Source organism: Geotrypetes seraphini, chromosome 3, assembly GCF_902459505.1.
Source record: "Geotrypetes seraphini chromosome 3, aGeoSer1.1, whole genome shotgun sequence".
Classification (NCBI taxonomy): domain Eukaryota; kingdom Metazoa; phylum Chordata; class Amphibia; order Gymnophiona; family Dermophiidae; genus Geotrypetes; species Geotrypetes seraphini.
The window spans coordinates 165,711,212-165,730,363 of record NC_047086.1 but is presented as its reverse complement, the minus strand read 5'-3'; the positions used below and the strand labels follow the sequence as shown (position 1 = coordinate 165,730,363).

General features: G+C 40.6%; 1 protein-coding gene across 2 annotated transcripts in view; it reads right to left on the bottom strand.

Annotated features, from left to right (window-relative positions):
• The window catches only part of CCDC170 (coiled-coil domain containing 170), a 147,824-nt gene extending 128,974 nt beyond the window's left edge, over positions 1-18,850 (bottom strand). Inside the window, exon 1 of one of the 2 annotated variants that reach the window (XM_033940004.1) lies at positions 18,639-18,850. In XM_033940004.1, coding sequence (XP_033795895.1) covers positions 18,639-18,764 — 126 coding nt within the window. In that variant the 5' untranslated portion in view covers positions 18,765-18,850. Of the gene's footprint in view, positions 1-18,411; positions 18,590-18,638 lie in introns of those variants that run through there. The other variant, XM_033940005.1, reaches the window with a different exon arrangement.
• Between the last annotated feature and the right edge of the window lie 302 nt (positions 18,851-19,152).

The following is a 19,152-nucleotide window of genomic DNA, read 5'->3' as shown; positions in this document are numbered from 1 at the left end:
AAGATAATGCAAAAGAACTCTCCTGACATCCAGCACTTCAATACTTTGTCCTGTTTCTTCTCACCCATGGGCTGAAAAGCAGGAAGTCACACTTCCTGGTTGACATGAAACGCCAAAACTACCTTTGGTAGAAAGGAAGGCATGATGCGTAAAGACACCCCTGGTTCCGTGAATATGAGGAAAGGCTCTCTGCAAGATAATACTTGCAGTACCGACACCCTCCCCCTTTGCAGTAATTCCATACTCTTAAGAAAAAAAGCAATAGAGCTGCTGGCACAGAGCCTTGTGCTGCAGTTTACAGACAGGCTCTGCTGGCACCTCCCTCAAAGACACACTTCTTGCTACCTTGTGAGAGGTTCAGGCAGAGCCTGTTTGTAAATACTGCTGCACAAGGCTCTGTGCCAGCAGCTCTATTGCTTTTTTTGGGGTTTTTTTTTTAAATTTAAGAGCATGAAACTGCAACAGCTTGGAGGAGAGGGGAGTTGAACCAAGGGCAGATCATGGAAGGTGGGGGAGGTAGCTGGGTCAATGCTAGATGGGAAATGAGAAGAGAAGAGAAGAGAATGAAAGGCAGCTGGGGCACAAGATAGAGGAGAGACAAAGGAAGACACTCGGTCCAGCAATGTTTGAGGGTGCAATGCCCCCTCACTCTCATGCTACGCCCATGCTGTAGGTCCAGCCTTTCTCCCTTCCCTCCCGTGTGAATCCACACCTTCCTGAGTGCCCTGGCCCACAAAACCTGTTTTTCCTTTAGATTTCGGAGACAGTAACAGACTGCTGAGACCGACCTGGATCCCGACTTGTGCAGTGTCTCGCCCCTCTGATATAACTTTCTTTTTATGCACAGGCGGACACTGCAGGGGTTAGAATTCTGTCAACCCCAGCAGTCTGTTACCGCTGCCAGCACCTGGAAGAAAAACAGGTTTTTGTGGACTGGGGCACTCAGGAAGGACACAGGGGGGGAGCAGACTCACGTAGCCTAGCTTCTTTTATGGGCCAATGAGATCACAGGTGTGGCCGTTTGGCATCCTTTAGCACTCACACTCTGGGTTAGAGCCTCACATGTACTGCCTAGAGCAGTGGTCTCCAACATGCGGCCCCTGAAATCCTCTATGGAAGCCCTTAAACAGTTGGCTGAAAAGAGTGTGTGGTGCAGTGGTTAGAGCTACAACCTTGGCACCCTGAGGTTGTGGGTTCAAATCCTGCACTGCTCCTTGTGACCCTGGGCAAGCCACTTAATTCCCATTGCCCCAGGAACATTAGTTAGGAGCCCACCAGGACAGTTAGGGAAAAATGCTTAAGTACCTGAATAATTTGTAACCTTCATAGAATTGTAGGATATGCGGAATATAATTTTAATTTTTTTTTTTTAATTATTAAAAAAAAAAAAAAAAATCCTGTAAATGTGTTCATTTCAATCTTGTCCATTTGATATAGAAACTGCACAGAGTCTCTTAAGTGTTTTACTCAGATGCCTCATTTATGGAATTTGCTACTGTTGACAATCCAAACTAAAGTGAGTTTTTAAAATATATTCTTGAAGTGTTGTAGAATCAATACAAGTACTCTTTTTAATGTTTAATACCCAGTATGTGTAAGCTTGAAATCTTTTAATGGCTCTCAGTGTTTCTCGTATTCACATTACGGACCTTTACATGAAAAAGTTTGGAGACCACTGGCCTAGAGGAGATGATGGCCAAACATATGGGAAGCAATTCTATAACACAATGCTTAAAATTAGACAACTGGAGTACACATGGTAGAAACCTATTTTATAAAGGAATGTACGCACCTATTTTCCTTAAAAGAACACTAGCATATTTGGGTAAATATGAACTTACAGTATTCTTGAAGTTACACATAGTAGGAAGACAATTGCTAGGATGACAATTGGTAGGAAGATCCTTCCAACTATCTTACTACCAACTGTTGTCTACGAACTGTCATTCTACCAATTGTTGTGATCCCAAATGGGAGCCCAATCTATGTCCTATGTCAGATATATGCCAAAACAAATAGGTTTTTAAATATTTCCAAAAAGAGAAGTAAGACAAATTGCATTTCAGAGAAGTATCAAGTTTTCATGTTTATTAAGTATTTGATATCCCGCCTATCATTACGTCTAGGTCAGTGGTCTCAAATTCAAACCCTTTGCAGGGCCACATTTTGAATTTGTAGGCACTTGAAGGGCTGTAGCAAAAATTGTTAATGTCTTATTAAAGAAATGACAATTTTGCATGAGGTAAAACTCTTCATAGCTGAAAAATTACCGCCTGCTTAAACAGAGGCAGTAGCGGCTAGCGCGCGCTAAAACCGCTAGCGCGCCTTTGTAAAAGGAGCCCTATGTTTCCAGGGCCTTCTTGTCCATTGACTGTTTTTCTCTCCGTCTTCACTTTCTGACTTGCATCCATCTTTCAAAATAGAACAAAACACAAAAGACCCCCCCTCTCATCAATACTGGGCAATTTTCTTAAATAATATCATCATATAACATTTAAAAGCTTTTCAAGTGTGTAGACCAAAGGACTCAGGCACTGCACACTGCTAATAAAATCAATATAAAAAGCTCATCCTTCCGGCCTCCTGATGTAGCCTAGCGAAACACAGACTGTGTTGGAGCCGTGAACTGACCTTTTCAGATAAGTGGTCTACTGTTAAACAGCTTTTGTAGAGCCATAACATTTGCCACTCCAGTAGAAGCAAGAATCCTTGCTCCATGCAATGTGTTATGATTAAAATTCAAGCACCTTTCCAGCGACATTGTACCGCTGCTGTGGCGCCTTGCTGAAGAGCTTATGAGCACATTTAAATATTTAAAAGCCTTTAAATGTTATATGATGATATTATTTGAGAAACTTGCCCAGTATTGATAAGAGTGGGGTCTTTTGTGTTTTGTTCTATTTTGAAAGTATTGCCCCCTCAAGTGGACTGTAATTTAAAATCCCCAGTCTGTTTGGATCAAACTTGCATCCATCTTTGGCATTAACTTAACATTCATTTTTTTCCATTTTTCTGCTTTCTTCTCAAAATCTACTTTTCCATGTCTTACCTTCCCTAACTCTCTCTCTCTCCTTTCCTCCCTATTTCCATGGTCTGACATCTCTCTCCTTCCCTCCTTCCTCACCCTCCCCCAGTGTAAAATTTCTCTTTCCTATCCTCCTTCTTGACCCCTGCAGTCCATCTCCCTTCCTTTCCTCCTTTCTGGCCCCCCTCCCAGTCCAAAATTTCTCCCTCCTTTCCACCAGTCCATGCTTTTCCTCTGGTCCTCCTTACCTTCCTCAACTAACATCTCTCTCTCTCCCTCCATGAGTCTAACTTTTCACTCTCTGTCCTCTCCCCCTTCCCCAGTGTAACATTTCTCCTTCCCTCCTTTCTATCCCTTATATCATTTTGCATTCTCTCCGGTCTACTAATCAAAAGCTTATAGTAGTCCCCTCTTTGAAAGTTATTGGGACAAGACGACACAATATGTTTTCAGTGATGGCACCGCAGCTTTGGAATGCCATGCCACAGCATGTAAGAGTGGAAAAAGATTTGAGTTGTTTTAAAAATAATTTTAAAAGTTTTCTTTTTAAAGACTCTTTTAACCTTTAAATTATTTGTTTCTTTTTATGATTGCACTCTTCCCTTCCTATTGTTTTTTCCATATATGGCTCTCCTCTGTACTTTAAAAATACTGAATTGTAGTTCTGTTCCCTCATACCTTTTGTATTAGTTGGTCTGTAAGTCTATTTGTCTAACCCATTATTTTAAATTTTAAATTGTATGTTAAATATATGTTTATATTTTTATCAATTTTATACCTCACTTAGTAAAACTAAATAAGCGATTCATCAAACTCAAATAAAACTTGAAACTTATTCTCCCCATCCATTTCGCCCTCTCCATGAGTCCAACATTTTCTGCCTCCTGCATGCTTTCTCTCTCTGTCCTTGCCTCTTCCCTCGAGAAGCATCCCTCCTTTCCACCCCCCAAAGCCAACATGCTCTCTCCCCATGCACCATCTCACCCTCCCCTCTAGTGTGTAGCACGTTTCCTTTCCCTCCCTTTCTGCCAGGTCCAGCAGTACCTCTTCTCCCTTCCTTTTACCTCCTCCCTGTCCAGCAGTTCCTTCTCCCTTCCCTCCCTACGTGTACTTCTACACCAAGGCCTCCCTCCCCTGAATGCCTGCCCCCTCCCCCCGAAGGCCTTTCCCCCCCAAGGCCTGCATGTTCCCCACCTTCTTTGCAGTGTCCTCCAGCTTCTCCCCTGGCCTCCCGGTCTTAGTTTCAGCTAATTACCGCAGCCTGCAGAGAGGATCGTCGGTGCTATAGCGATCCTTGCAGGCTGCCATCAGCCTCCACAGCAAGTTCCCTCTGCTGCGGTCCTGCCCCTCCTCTGATGTCAGGGGCAGGATAGCGCCAGAGGGAACATGCTGCTAAGGACAACGGCAGTCTGCAAGGATCGCTACAGCACCGGCGATCCTCTCTGCAGGCTGCGGTAATTATCTGAAAGTAAGAGTGTGAGGCCAGGGGAGGAAGCCGGAGGATGCTGCAAAGAGCGAGTAGTACTAGTTCAGACCAAGGGCCGCAAAATAGTACCTGTCAGGCTGCAAGTTTGAGACCGCTGGTCTAGGTGTTTAAGTAGACAGATTATTCCAAAGGCTGTACAGCTTGAAAAACAAAAGCTCACCTGCCTTCAGCACAGCCATTTGGGACACTAATTTTTTCATCTTCTCTGCAGTGGAAGCTGTCTGTACCATCAGCAACATCATTAATAACCGCAGCATATCAAAAGCATGCTTACCTCTGAGGTGCCTGCCCCTTAGTGTGTCTGTTTGCGGGCAATTTTTAAAAACTATTATTTATTTGCTGTTTTGTTTATTGTTATAATTTTGTAACTTTTTTAAAGTTTTTAAAGAAGTTTTGGCTAATTCTTTGTGTTTTATTTCTTGAGGGATGGATAAACTCTAATAATTTAGTGCCACTCTTACCTAGGGGAAGGGGTAGTCCTAACATAGGATCTACAAATATTCATTCACTTTATGCAGCAAACTTGCCACCCCTCATAAAATTGAGGTTATTATAAGGAATTATATAGACAGTGCTCAAAGGCCCCAAGAAACAAATAGCTAAACAGTCTGCTAGGTCCTGAAGAAAATCGTGGAGGCAGACCTAACAAACACTTAAAAAGCAGTAGTCTCATTGACAGTCTATGAAGCCCATGCAGGAATTCTCCTTTTGAGTCAGAAGATTCTTATGGTGATGTTTTTCACTAACACCACAAGGTAGAAGTTAAGCCCCTGAAGCAGTAGCCCATGCAGGGCGAAACATAGCCATATTAGGCAGTATTTTAATCTACTTTTAATAAAAAAAATTAATTTTAAGACCGCTTTGACTTTGACTGTGTCTACCTCCACGATTTCCTTATGGTGCAAAGTTAGGCGCCATTTATAGACTAATGCTTATTGCTAGAATCCAGGCCTAACTTTAGGTGCAGCCATTTACATCAACAAACGTGATGTAAATCTTCGGGCCTAAATTAGGCATGGATGTCCCCTTATTCTATAACTGTGCGCATAAATTGCTTGAAAGCAATTATTGACACTACTTAGATCGTTATTCAATTAAATTGCATGTGCAAATTGGGCATGCGCCCAAATTTGTATAAGCAAATTTTAACATCTTTTATAGAATTGGAGGGTTAATGCAACTCTGTTTTCTGCCTTCTACCTTTATATCCCACTAGTCTTTAGCCCGTTACATTAATGGGTGCTAGAATATATATCTGTCTGTCTTTATTTCTGTCTCTCTCCCTATCCCTGTCTTTTTATTTCTCTCCCTCCTGCTTTCTTTCAATCTGTCCCTGTGTATTTCTTCCTTTCTTTCTGTCTCCCTCCCGCTGTCTGTCTTTCTTTATATCTGTCTCTCTCCCTGTCCCCTATGCAGTAGCAGCATTCCCTCCCCCTCCATTTCCCTGTGCAGTTTGGGAGGTTTTTTTTTTTGGTTTTTTTTTCAAGATGGTGCCTGGTTAGGATTCAGGTTGTGTTGCCTCCCACCCTTTTTTTCTCCCCTCCCTCTGCCTCTCTACTACTACTGCTACTATTAATTATATCTCTCTCTGCCTTATCTTCCATGCGCGAACCGAGCTCACGGCTGGCAGCTGCAACCTTGCCCAGTGCGCCACTTCTTCTAACAGCTTCCCAACCATCATGCACCGCCAGGAGGGATGCAGACCCTGGCTGCCAAGGAAACCACACGCTCCCTCTGCCTCGCACCGCTGACTGATACTCGAACCGTGCTCCATGGTGCCGCTGCATGTCGCACGGAGGCGCCGGCTGCCACGTGGGCCAGAGCAGACTGTGCACTCGCGGGCCAGCAGACCGCGCGCTCTCCACAGCCGTGCACTGCTGACTGTGCCTCAACCGTGCCGCTCCCGCCAGTCTTAACCCTTTTCGGCGCCTGACCTCCGCCGACAGCCCTCCCCCCGGCAACCGCCACTCCGTGTGTCCTGAAAGCGCGCATGCGCACTCGTGCCGCCACATCCTAACAGATCAGATCTCAGGGAACACGCGGCGCGAGTGCGCATGCGCGCTTAGCGTTTTATTATTATAGATGGCTTTTTAATTTCTTCAGGAGTCTTTCATGAGGTACTTTATAAAATGCTTTCTGAAAATCCAGATGTGCTCTGACAGTCGGCTTACCTTTATGAACATGTCTGTTCAAGCCTTCAAAAAAGTGTAGCAGATGGTGAGGCACAATTTTCCTTGGCTAAATACCTACTGACTTTGTCGCATCATACTAAGGGGTCCTTTTACAAAGGCGCACTAGCCGTTTTAGCGCATGCTAACACGTGCCATTTTCATCCTGTATCGGTAAGTCAATGTTTGTCAGTGTGTCTGATCGTTTGAGGCATTGGTTTGCCATTTGTTTTTAATGTACGTTTTTATTATACCCTGTTTTTATAAATTATGTGAAACTGCTTTGATTTTTGATAAGGCGGTATATCAAATTTGAAATAAACCTGAAACCTGCTTATATCCTATGGACGCTTTGGCACACGTTAGCATTTAGCGCATGCTAATTTTTAGCGTGCGCTAAAACGGCTACCGCACCTTAGTAAAAGGACTACTGACCCCCCTGTTTTGCTAAGGTGCGTGATGCGTTTTAGCACCCGCTAAATATATGTGCGCGCTAACCACTAATGTGTCCACAGACTAACATGCACGTGTTAGCGTTTAGCGTGTGATTAACTGTTATGCCCATGACCAGGGGGTAATTGAAATTCAAAATACTACGTAATATGTCTCCTCAAGTCTGCTTATCTGATCTGGGTGTTGCCAAGACAACATCAAAGGTTTCCACAACAAGTATCTGCTATCTTGACCTTTTTGACCTGGGAGTTGCCCAAACTGCATCAAAAGGATGGGAAGCTGATTTCTTCAACACCTCCCAGCTTAACTAACATCCTGACTTCCTTTTGCCTGCGTGTCTCTCAAATCACATCAAAAGGACAATAAAGCCAGATGGGCCGGTCTCTGCAACACCTCATTGACCTAGGTGTTGTCAAAACAAGGAACAAAAGAGCAGGACCAGCTGTTTTACTAATCGTAATAGCAGGACCAGCTGTTTATGCTTTTGAACTCAACAGCGTTCACCTTTTTTATAAGGACGGGATTCTGCTCCTAAGATTAGAATCCAAGACGTCTCCAGGAACAGAATCCAAAAGATGTCTAAAGGGGCAGACTCTCATGTCTACTCACCTATCTATTGAGGGATTCCCAATTGTAAAGGGAGTGTTTACCTGAGATACTGTGATGCTATTTTATTCTTATATTCATATATATATATATATATATATATATATATATATATAACTATAATAAAGTGTTATTGTTTATGCTTTATATTGTCTGTGTGCTTTTCTGAGTGTCACTGATCATCCCATTTGACAGAAATAAGTGGCAGAACAAATTGGTACCAGAAGTGGGGTTGATCAATGTGGTCATAAAAGCTACCTAGAAAACAAGGGGTTGAGGAGCAGGTTCCCAATCCCTCCATTCCGAATGGGAATGACAGTATAGGTAAACTAATGGCCACTGAGTGGTCTGTAGAAGCAGGATTAAGTGAATCCTGTACTTTTGGAAGTGGGGATCCACATGAACTATGTGCCTCCTTACAAAAGGTGAAAATCTCAAAAGGAGAAGAGCAAGAAGGAATTTCTAGACAAGGAAGGATGATTTTGTCAGACTGGAGGAATTTGCATGAAGCTAAACAGGAATTACAATTGAAATTAGGAGAGCTGGAAAAGAAAAGGTATAATCAACAGCATGCCATTAAAATGCTACAATGTCAGAATAAGTTGTTAATGGATAAGGTAGACACCTATCAAAATGTAACAGGAAAGGCAGCTGTGCAATGTACACAATATAAATATAAGAAAAGGAGGCGGAAAGTGAGTTACAGAAAAGTTAAAATCTTAATTTATCATCTGCCGGATGATTGGAATCCAAACAAACGGGATGGGGATATTTGGGATTCAAATTCTAATAACAGTGAGGAGGATATATGTGTTGAAGGAGAACAGGCAGAAAGTTTAGAAGCAGAGCCTGTGAGGAGACAAAGATTACAGGGAAGTCTGCAAACAGGAGAAAATCTAACTAGAAATAATGTTATGAAGGATGTTACTCCACATGAAATCATGGATACGATGGCACGCTTTACACAGCAGCCTGGGGAACCACTAATACAATGGGTAATTCGGGTGCAGGAGCTGGGCGCAGCAGGGATTATGTTGGATGCCACAGATGCCCCTAAATTTGTTCAAATTAGTCAAGAAGTAGCAGTGCAAAATGCGTTGCGGGAGGATCCGTATCCTGCAAAATATGCCCAATGGTCTTTATTAGAGATAATTAGTAGGGGTGTCACAAGGCGATATCCACTTGAATCTGATTGGCCCTCAAATGATAAAATTTGGTATACATTAAAAGATGCTCAAATGAGAATTAAGGAGGAGGCTATGAAGGCAGCCTTAGTAATAGGTCACGCTGACACATATATGTCATTACCTTTTACTGTGTCCATGAGAAATAAAATTATTAAGTATGCTGCACCGGCATACAAACAGGTAATGATAACTTTGTTGATCAATCAAATAGACAGGACTATTTTGGAAGCCTTAGAAGCGGTCCGACAGTTAGGAGATCGGGGGGACTGGGGACCTCAAAATACTTTTGACAAAAAGAGAAAAGGACAATCCAATTCAAACAGGGCTCATCGGGTGTCTCGGAGGAATATGTTTTTGAAATTAATAAAAGATGGTGTAAAGGGGGAAGAAATAGATGGGAAAAATACAAGGACATTATGGGAAATGTACAAAAGTAGAGGACTGGGAAAGAAATCTTTGTCTCAAGCACAAATGAACAAAGGAGAGAGGGAGGATATTTTGGTGCCAACGGCTCCCCCTGAAGAAACTGCTTCCATTCTTTATCCTGATTTAAAAGGGTGGAAGTGTTGGGAGAATCAATAATGTGAATGCCGAGCCTCAGTGTTTGCCTGGACCAAATTAGAACAGCGTCCGCAGGTAGAGATAAATATTTAGTAGAAATCTGGGGAGCAAAAGGTACCAGCTGTAGTGGACACTGGAGTGGAGGAATATAAATATCAGGATTGGGGGGAAAATTATACAAGCAGGAGAAAAAAAAAAATTACAAATTTTAAAATTGGACAATTACCAATTTGGGAATATACTGTATTAATCTATGGGATTCCTTAAAATATAATAGGGCTAGATATCCTAAAAGGGTTAACATTACAGCTTTCCGATGGAATCTATAGTTTTGGTAAATTGCCAGACATTCCTATGAGATCAGTAGTGGTGGGGAAATTATCTAAAGCAATAGTAGTACCGATCTCCACTAAAATTGTAAACATGAACCAATGCATTTTTTACTATTCCTATAGTGGAGCAATGTCCAGAACAATTTGCATTCACTTGGCAAGGGAGGCAATATACATCTACCAGACTACCACAAAAATACTTACATAGTCCCACTTTCTATCACAAGATTATAGCAGAAAGTGGGCAAAAGGATGCCGAGAGGTGATAGAGAAAGTTAAACAGAAAATTGTAAACTTCCCTTCTCCCCAAAGTAAAAAAAAAAACAGACTTGGGCCTTTTTGGATTTTGGAGGCAACATATTTCACATCTGGGGTATGTGATACGTATGGGATATATATGATATGAGAGTTGTTTTTAGTAACAATGGCTGTTTAAGAAACCATCTGCCATGCAAAAAGGGATCTTAATACGGAATAACAACTTTCTTTTTTTAAAAGGAGAACTAGAGTTCAGAAAGATAACTTGCACCTGGCGAGCCAGATTTAGTCAAAACAGGATATGGATGACTCAATCGAGAGAAGGGGGGAAAAGGCAGGATATGCATAAACCGGATCCTGACCATAATACTTTGAGTAAAAAAGTGCCTATATGTTCATGTTTGAACACATAGACAAACCGGACCCTGACCATAACTTGTCTGTGATATGTTCATGTTTGAACACGTATACAAACCGGATCCTGACCATAATCTGGGCATAAAAAGACAGGCAGAACTCAGTGGAATCAGGACTTCTCCACTGCTGACAAGCCGTGTGATGCTGAGATGAAATGAATGCGCTGCCTCTGATGGTCGCTTGTCCTCCGATATCAGAGTGATGATGCAATATATATGGTAACAAATTATTGATTCCTTACTGCATGATTTCATTATTATAAAATTGTATGAATAAACCTATATTATGCTTTCAGTCATCTGTGTATGCTATTAATTTTCCCAGTCAGGGAGCTGGTGAGGGGAAGGGAAAGTGGGATATAGCATTACCCTAAGAATAATAGCAATACAGGGTAACATATGGGGTAGATTGGACAATAAAAAAGTAGAAATATTGCTAAGTGACCTTTATAAAGTATAAAGTTTTGTTAGATAATATAAGGAAGTTGCACTCCAAGTGATTTTGCAAATGTGTCTTTTACCTCAAACACTAACATTGTGAACCACTGTACCTGCACGTAAACTTCTCTTGTATGTTCTATAGATGAAAACGTCCCTGCTTGCATTCTCTTATGAGTGTGTGACAGAGCTTTGAAATGGAAGAAGAAAGAAAGGAGACCAGCAAAACTTAAGTTTCTATCTCTCTTTCTTTTAGAAGCTTAGTTTCCAGACATGGTCAGGAGAACCAATTTCACTGTGCCATATTTAAAATACTTCCAGCACTGTGACCTGATAGTGGGAATCCAATGGATACCAATTTTGTTTATGACTCTTTTGATTAATAGTGTGCTTATTTACAGATTAAATTCAACCCTGAATCATTACCGATGGAAGAAAGCATGCCGGAGCTCTGTGTTTGTCTGTTTCTGTTATGTGTTGTCTGTTTTAGCTTATGGGGTACCCCAATAAACATTGCACATTGGCCATTTCCAGAGTTTATTCCACCCCTTCTATTAGTCCAAATGGTACCATTTCCCTTTCCAAAAAAAAAAGATTCCCCCACTTACAAGAAAGTATCTTATGAAAACCATGCTCACAATGATTTTATGCTATGGCTCATAAAGCCCAATTATATTTTAGTTAGGGGTTATATTATAAGAGGATATCTGAAGAGAAAAAATTAGAAAGCTTTATACCTGGTAAAATGGTGCTCATTGGTATTTGATATTTGCTAAATAAAATAAAAAATGGTCTCTCTTTATTTAACTTACCAGGTATAAACAGTGCAGTGCACATCTCTGACATAAGTTATTTTGGTATTACCATCAGTACGTGTTTATGGTCTCTTTTAAGTGACATAATAATTATGTCCAAAACATAAAAAGATGTATTTTCTGAATGTCCTACAGAATACCTTTAAGTGCATTAGTGTTGTTTCTTTTATCTCAAACAAATACTACCTTACACACCAGTATTGTGTCACATGTTATCACATTCTGTACATAAAGTGGTTTTTCTTCTTTTTTTTTAATCTTCTCTTTTACCACTAGGGGTGTTTATTGTAACTAAAGCATTGAAGCTAAACAGTCATGATGAAATATTTTCCTTGGAAAATCACGTACTGGGAAATGTTATTCCATATAGACTTTCATCCTTTTGTGATAAAATTGGTCAGCTCTGCTCTCTTATTCTGATGATTTGGCTAACATGCTGGGTTAAGAGAAAATTTCACCAGATCAAGAAGATGATGACACGCAACCAGACATACAGTGCCGTGCCATGACGCTATTATGTGGCACCGACTTGGGAATAGAAGTGAGCCTATATCCTGCCACTTCACATTAGGGCTGGTCTCTGGGGGTGGTGCACTTGACTCTTACGTGAGTGAAGGCATGTGAGTGGCATAGCAAGCCTATTGAAACTGGAGCATAGCCAGACCCTAACCAAAGCTGCTAAGAAAAACGGGATACCAGATAACTGCAGTGAGCGATGGTGAATATGAAGCTACCCTAAAAGTATGTGAGCCATGAGTAAGAGCACAAATATAATATTAATAAGATTATTAATTTCCATGATTCCCTATATGTGATACTTTCAAGTAAAATGCCTAATTAGCAAGAAATATTAGGGAATGCAAGAATACCAGGTTTAGAACATAAGGAAATAATTTATGAAGGGAAAATTAATTTTCCCATTTTACCTTTACCTAAATGTAGAATAAATACTATTGTTTCTGAAATACTGGCTGGCAAACATGCATATTTTGGCTCCAGAGTAGCAGATGTATTTAGATGGGAAGGTGAATGGGTGCCAAATACTGTACATAATTATGAACTAACACTACGATATGATCAGTTAATGTTACATGTCGTCAATGATATCACAAAGAATTAACTTTATCTCATTGATTTAAAACCACATCACATTCTGTACCCTTAGATAGAAAATGGTGTAATTTTGAAATGAAACAATGTGTCCTTTTACGGTGATGCCTTTGACATTGGGACCCCAATTAGGGTTTCCCACTTATCATGGGCAACAAATAGATGAACAAAATAAAACAAACGTGTCATTCTATGATAATTTGTGCCAATGGACCATTCCACCGCAAGGTTATACCTTTATACAAGAAATATAAAATAAAAATGTTTTTGTTGCTAGCAATACTGTTAAACTTGTGATTCATGCTATTCAAGCTCCCTTTTCAGTATGTGTATATCAAATGTAAATATTAATTTTTCTTTTGCCGATGTATTTTATTGCCATCTATAAAGAAAGCCATGCAAAATATAGCAATCCTAAATAAAGCAAATCAGCAATGTACTTGCATTCTGTGACAGATCACATTGAAGCTACCACTGCACACCCTTGGTGGGATGCTTTTACTAGAGGGAGGGCTACGGTACAAAAGGTGTTTCTTCATTCCTTACTCTATATTTTTGTTTAACTATCCTTATGTTAACATTTCTTAATTGTGGGTTTACCTATTGTATATACAAACGGACACTCTCTCCCTTTATGCGGATGATTTCTTATTGGGAGGTGCAGACTTAAGGATCCAGGGGTGGACTGTTATGCCCATGACCAGGGGGTAATTGAAATTCAAAATACTACGTAATATGTCTCCTCAAGTCTGCTTATCTGATCTGGGTGTTGCCAAGACAACATCAAAGGTTTCCACAACAAGTATCTGCTATCTTGACCTTTTTGACCTGGGAGTTGCCCAAACCGCATCAAAAGGATGGGAAGCTGATTTCTTCAACACCTCCCAGCTTAACTAACATCCTGACTTCCTTTTGCCTGCGTGTCTCTCAAATCACATCAAAAGAACAATAAAGCCAGATGGGCCGGTCTCTGCAACACCTCCTTGACCTAGGTGTTGTCAAAACAAGGAACAAAAGAGCAGGACCAGCTGTTTTACTAATCGTAATAGCAGGACCAGCTGTTTATGCTTTTGAACTCAACAGCGTTCACCCTTTTTATAAGGACGGGATTCTGCTCCTAAGATTAGAATCCAAGACGTCTCCAGGAACAGAATCCAAAAGATGTCTAAAGGGGCAGTCTCCCGTGTCTACTCGCCTATCTATTGAGGGATTCCCAATTGTGAAGGGAGTGTTTACCTGAGATACGGTGATGCTATTTTATTCTTATATTCATCTATATATATATATAAGTATAATAAAGTGTTATTGTTTATGCTTTATATTGTCTGTGTGCTTTTCTGAGTGTCACTGATCATCCTATTTGACAGAAATAAGTAGCGGAACATTAGCCACCGCTAAAACGCTTAGCGCACCTCTGTAAAAGGAGCCCTAAGTCTTTCTAAGTGTACAGTAATTTTGTTCTTTATCATAGTTTCTATCATTTTGTCTAATACAGATATCAGGCTTGCCAATCTATAATTTTCCAGAGTACTGGAACCCTTTTTTAACAAAAAAAAACAAACAAAAAACAAACACCTGGCATTTCGTTGGCCACTCACCAATCTTCAGGTTGAAGATTTAAATAATAGTAGATCTACGGTTTTATTTTTGAATTATTTCAGCACTATAGCATATATACCATTCAATCCTGGTAGTTTCCTGCTCCTCATAATTTGTCAATTTAACAAATTCTCTTGGTAGAACAGCTATAAAGGACCTAGATCAGTGGTCTCAAACTCAAACCCTTTGCAGGGTCACATTTTGGATTTGTAGGTACTTGGAGGGCCTCAGAAAAAATAGTTAATGTCTTATTAAAGAAATTACAATTTTGCATGAGGCAAAACTCTTTATAGTTTATAAATCTTTTTTTGGGTTAAGTCTTAATAAGAATATTGTAATTTATAGCTAAAGAGAGATATGATCAGGAAACTTTTATTTTACTTTTGTGATTATGATAAACACACCGAGGACCTCAAAATAGTACCTGGCGGGCCACATGTGGCCCCCGGGCCGCGAGTTTGAGACCATTGACCTAGATAGACAAGATCTTCAAGTGAAGAGATATGTGTCAAAGCCATGGTATTTTCAATAATGTCTTATGGATGTGAAAGTTGGACCGTGATGAAAACAGGAAGAAAATGGATGCCATCGAATTTTGGTGCTGGAAAAGAATATTACATATACTGTATCGTGAAATACCCGAAAAACAAATCAATCAGTATTGGAGTAGATCAAACCTAAGCTTTCCATGGAAGCACAAATGGTGAGACTTCGACTTTCATACTTCGGATACATCACACAAAGATAAAGATTAGTAGAGACAGACATCATGCTTGGCAAAGTTGACGGTCAAGTCAAAATAGGAAGACCGGCAATGCAATGGATCAATACAATAACAGCAGGTATGGATACCCTCTAGCAACAATTAGCTGCCTGACTGAAGACCAAACACAAATCAGGACAACTATCCAAGAGAGTCGTCATGAGTTGACTGACATCAACTTGACAGCATCTAACACCACCAAAGAAAATGTTTCATGAAGAAGGGGAGAGGACTAGGATAAAGATTACTGTTGGGAGGGTTATTGGGTGAGAGCTGCCAGGATCGCCTCGATACAAGATACCCTTTACACATAAATGATTTTTATTTTAAAAAGAGATATTTTTAAAAAGTTAACGTAGATGGTTTTAAAATCTACATACATAAACTCAATGTTAGGGCAGCAACTCTTAGTAGTGGAAGATATCAACAGGGGCTTCTGTTTAAAAGGGATTATTTTAACACATGATCCCATTTTATGCAATGAGATCCTGTGGCTAAAATAGCATGGGTTGTGGTAAATTAGAACCCTACACGGAAAAAGATACACCCTCTGCAACACTAAAAGGCCTTAATCACACTCATTCGTCATCCACACAACATAACATAAAACAGCAGGACAAAAAAGAAAAAAGAAGTGGAGAAAAAGCCTCAGTTCTACTTCATCTGGCAAAAAACTCCACTTCTTCAAAAACACCACTCCTGCATATAAACAAAAAATATAAGAAAAAAGCACTGTGATAGCCTGCAGAGTGATATCAAACAGCACGCCGGGGCACACCGCCCCATATGGTAATATAGTGGGCAAGTGAAAACTGCATCACTACGGTCCAGGATAAGAGGCAGATAAAAAAGGAAAAAACATTTAGCTGCTACTGGCATCCAGGCATTATACAATTCAAAACTTCTCCTAGGCCAGGCAGCCAGTAAACCCAACGGGGAACCCTCCGTTTCGCTTCGTCTCGCTGCATCAGGGGTATCGGTTCCACTGCTTCACATGCATACTTTCCAGACCCACCATGCTTCTCAGGCTCTCATTCCACTTCACAGATCAGTAGTAATCAGTAGTGATCAGTGAAGTAGAAAGAGAGCCTGAGAAGCATGGTGGGCTGGAAAGTATGCATGTGAAGCAGTGGAACCGATACCCCTGATACAGCGAGACGAAGCGAAACGGAAGGTTTCCTGTTGAGTTTACAGCTGCCTGTTCTAGGAGGAGAAGTTTTGAATTGTGTAGTGCCTGGATGCCAGTAGCAGCTAAATGGTTTTTCCTTTTTTATCTGCCTCTTATCCTGGACCGTAGTGCTGCAGTTTTCACTTGCCCACTATATCACCATATGGGGCGGTGTGCCCCGGCGTGCTGTTTGATATCACTCTGCAGGCTATCACAGTGCTTTTTTCTTATATTTTTTGTTTATATGCAGGAGCGGTGTTTTTGAAGAAGTGGAGTTTTTTGCCAGATGAAGTAGAACTAAGGCTTTTTCTCCACTTCTTTTTTCTTTTTTGTCCTGCTGTTTTATGTTATGTTGTGTGGATGACGAATGGGTGTGATTAAGGCCTTTTAGTATTGCAGAGGGTGTATCTTTTTCCATGTAGGGTTCTGATTTGAGTTGAATATTTGAGTTAAGTTGACCCTGGTCCCAAGGTATAGTGTTTTGTGGTAAATTAGCCCATTTTAATTATCGCTGGTTCCTGTGTATATCAATCACTACCAGCCTCCTTCGTTTCAATTTTGAATATTCACTATAAAATGCACAGTACCTTTTGAATTATTTATATCCTCTTTAATTGGATTTTATTCCCATATGTTGTTTTAGTGTTATTCCCATATGTTGTTTTAATGTTGCCATTTATTTTAGTATTTTTCTTAGTTGTTTTGCTTGCGTGTATGTTATTCTCTTATGTTCTCATCTGGGAATTATATGCTGATTCTGTGTGATATTTTACTTTATACTAATATTTGTGAATCTATATTTTTATGATTTTGTTCCATTGTCCTGAACAAACTGAAAAGGTGAAAAATAAGAGTTCCTCAAATGTAACATACAATGAGCCAAGAGATTTGTATAAAATTGTTATATGCCCACACTGACAGTTCTGAATGAAAACTTTAATTAATAACCAAGTTATTAAACTGATTGAACTAAAAAAAAAAAAAAAAATGGGAGCATATTACTCCTTTTTATCAGAAACTTCACTGGTTACCGACTGAGTCTAGAGTTTTGTTTAAATTTTCATGCATTTGTTGTAAATCAATCCGGTATGTCACCAGGTTATCTTATTTCCCATTTTTCTTTGAACCAGTCAAATAAGATTACACGCAGAGCGCTTCTGTTTACGTATCCCTCCACAAAATTATGTCGTTATAAGAAGTTTCTTGAAAGAACCCTCTCGTTTCAGGCTGCTAAACTGAATGTATGGTTCGGTAAAATTATGTTAGAGGTTCCTTCTTATTTTGATTTTCGAAAATTGTTAAAGACACAACTATTTGATAGGCTTGTATCATAATACTTCATGTTTAATTTTCTAATTGAGTCCTTTATAGTTATAATTTAATGTACTTTTATCTGCTTTGTATGTACCAGTTTTATTTGTTGTGAACTGCCTAGAACCATTTTGGTCTGGCAGTATATAAGAATAAAGTTATTATTATTATCTTATATAGTAACTGAGCTATGACAAAAAGGGGGAAAAAAACAAACTGCTATCAGTAGATAAACCAAAGCTTCTGTATAGACATGCCACAAATTTTGTTATAATGCTGTTTTCCAGGGCTGAACTCCAAAAGTACAGAGCTTTTACTCCCCCACCATGCTTGCTAAAGTAACCCTCCTAGTATAATAAGACCTCACGGATCTGAACTGCACGTCACATCCTTAAAAATCCGAGGTCCGCGCCACTTTTAGTCTCTGGCTCTGACAGAGCTCTATGACAATTTAACTCTGACGGATCCTAATGCTTTTCCCTCCCTATGCTAGGATCCGTCAGAGTTAAATTGTCATAGAGCTCTGTCAGAGCCAGAGACTAAAAGTGGCGCGACCTCGGATTTTTAAGGACGTGCGGTTTTAGATCCGCGAGGTCCGTGTTTTACCCCTTCCCGGATTTGGGATCTAGCTCAGTTCAGTTGTAACTCACGGCCTAATGCATCCATCCAATTAAAGTGTGACGGGAGAGCTTACAGTCTCACGTTTGTACCTCACCTGCTCTAGTCTAACCATTAGTCTAGTCCTCCAGGCCAAACCATCCGATCATATGGTCACCCAAAACTGTACACAACCGCGTTTGTAATGATTTCTACTGTAGATAGATCGTTCTTTTCTCGGACTCGCGAACAGAAGACGCTTTACCACGTGAATACACAGCTGAATACGTTCTACTGACTTCGAGGCAGCAAGGCAAAAAGAAAACAACAAAGTACAGTAAGCACCTCTAGTTCGTGTCTCGTGGACGGAGAGAAGGGGCGGAAAGCTGCGTTGCTGGTTACATCAATGAGCCTAGACTCGGAGGTGCACGCAGAATCTGGCCGGGGATTGCTGCCGCTACTGCTGCTCATATCCAGGGTGCACTTACGCCGGCCCCTGCCGAGCGCGTTCCTCCGGCTCCCAGGGCAACGTTCGTATTCCTCCGAACCCTTGGCAGAGGTGCGCGCGCTCCGCAGCCCCGAACAGCGTCGCGTTGCCAAGGCAATGCCGTGGCCGCAGCAACGGATAAACAGCTAGGGGCGCGCCTGCCGACTAGCTCACCCTCGTGGCGCGACAGGCTCCTTCGCGCGCCTTTCTGTTGGAATTCCAGTTAGATGGATCTTGTTATATTTTATTTTATAATTGCAAGAGCCATAACTTACTTTTTTTAATTTCAAAAATGCTTGAACCCAAAAAAATTTTCATATCGTGAACCTAATCGGAAACGTTGGACTTTCTTTAAAAAGGGCCTTTTCTCCG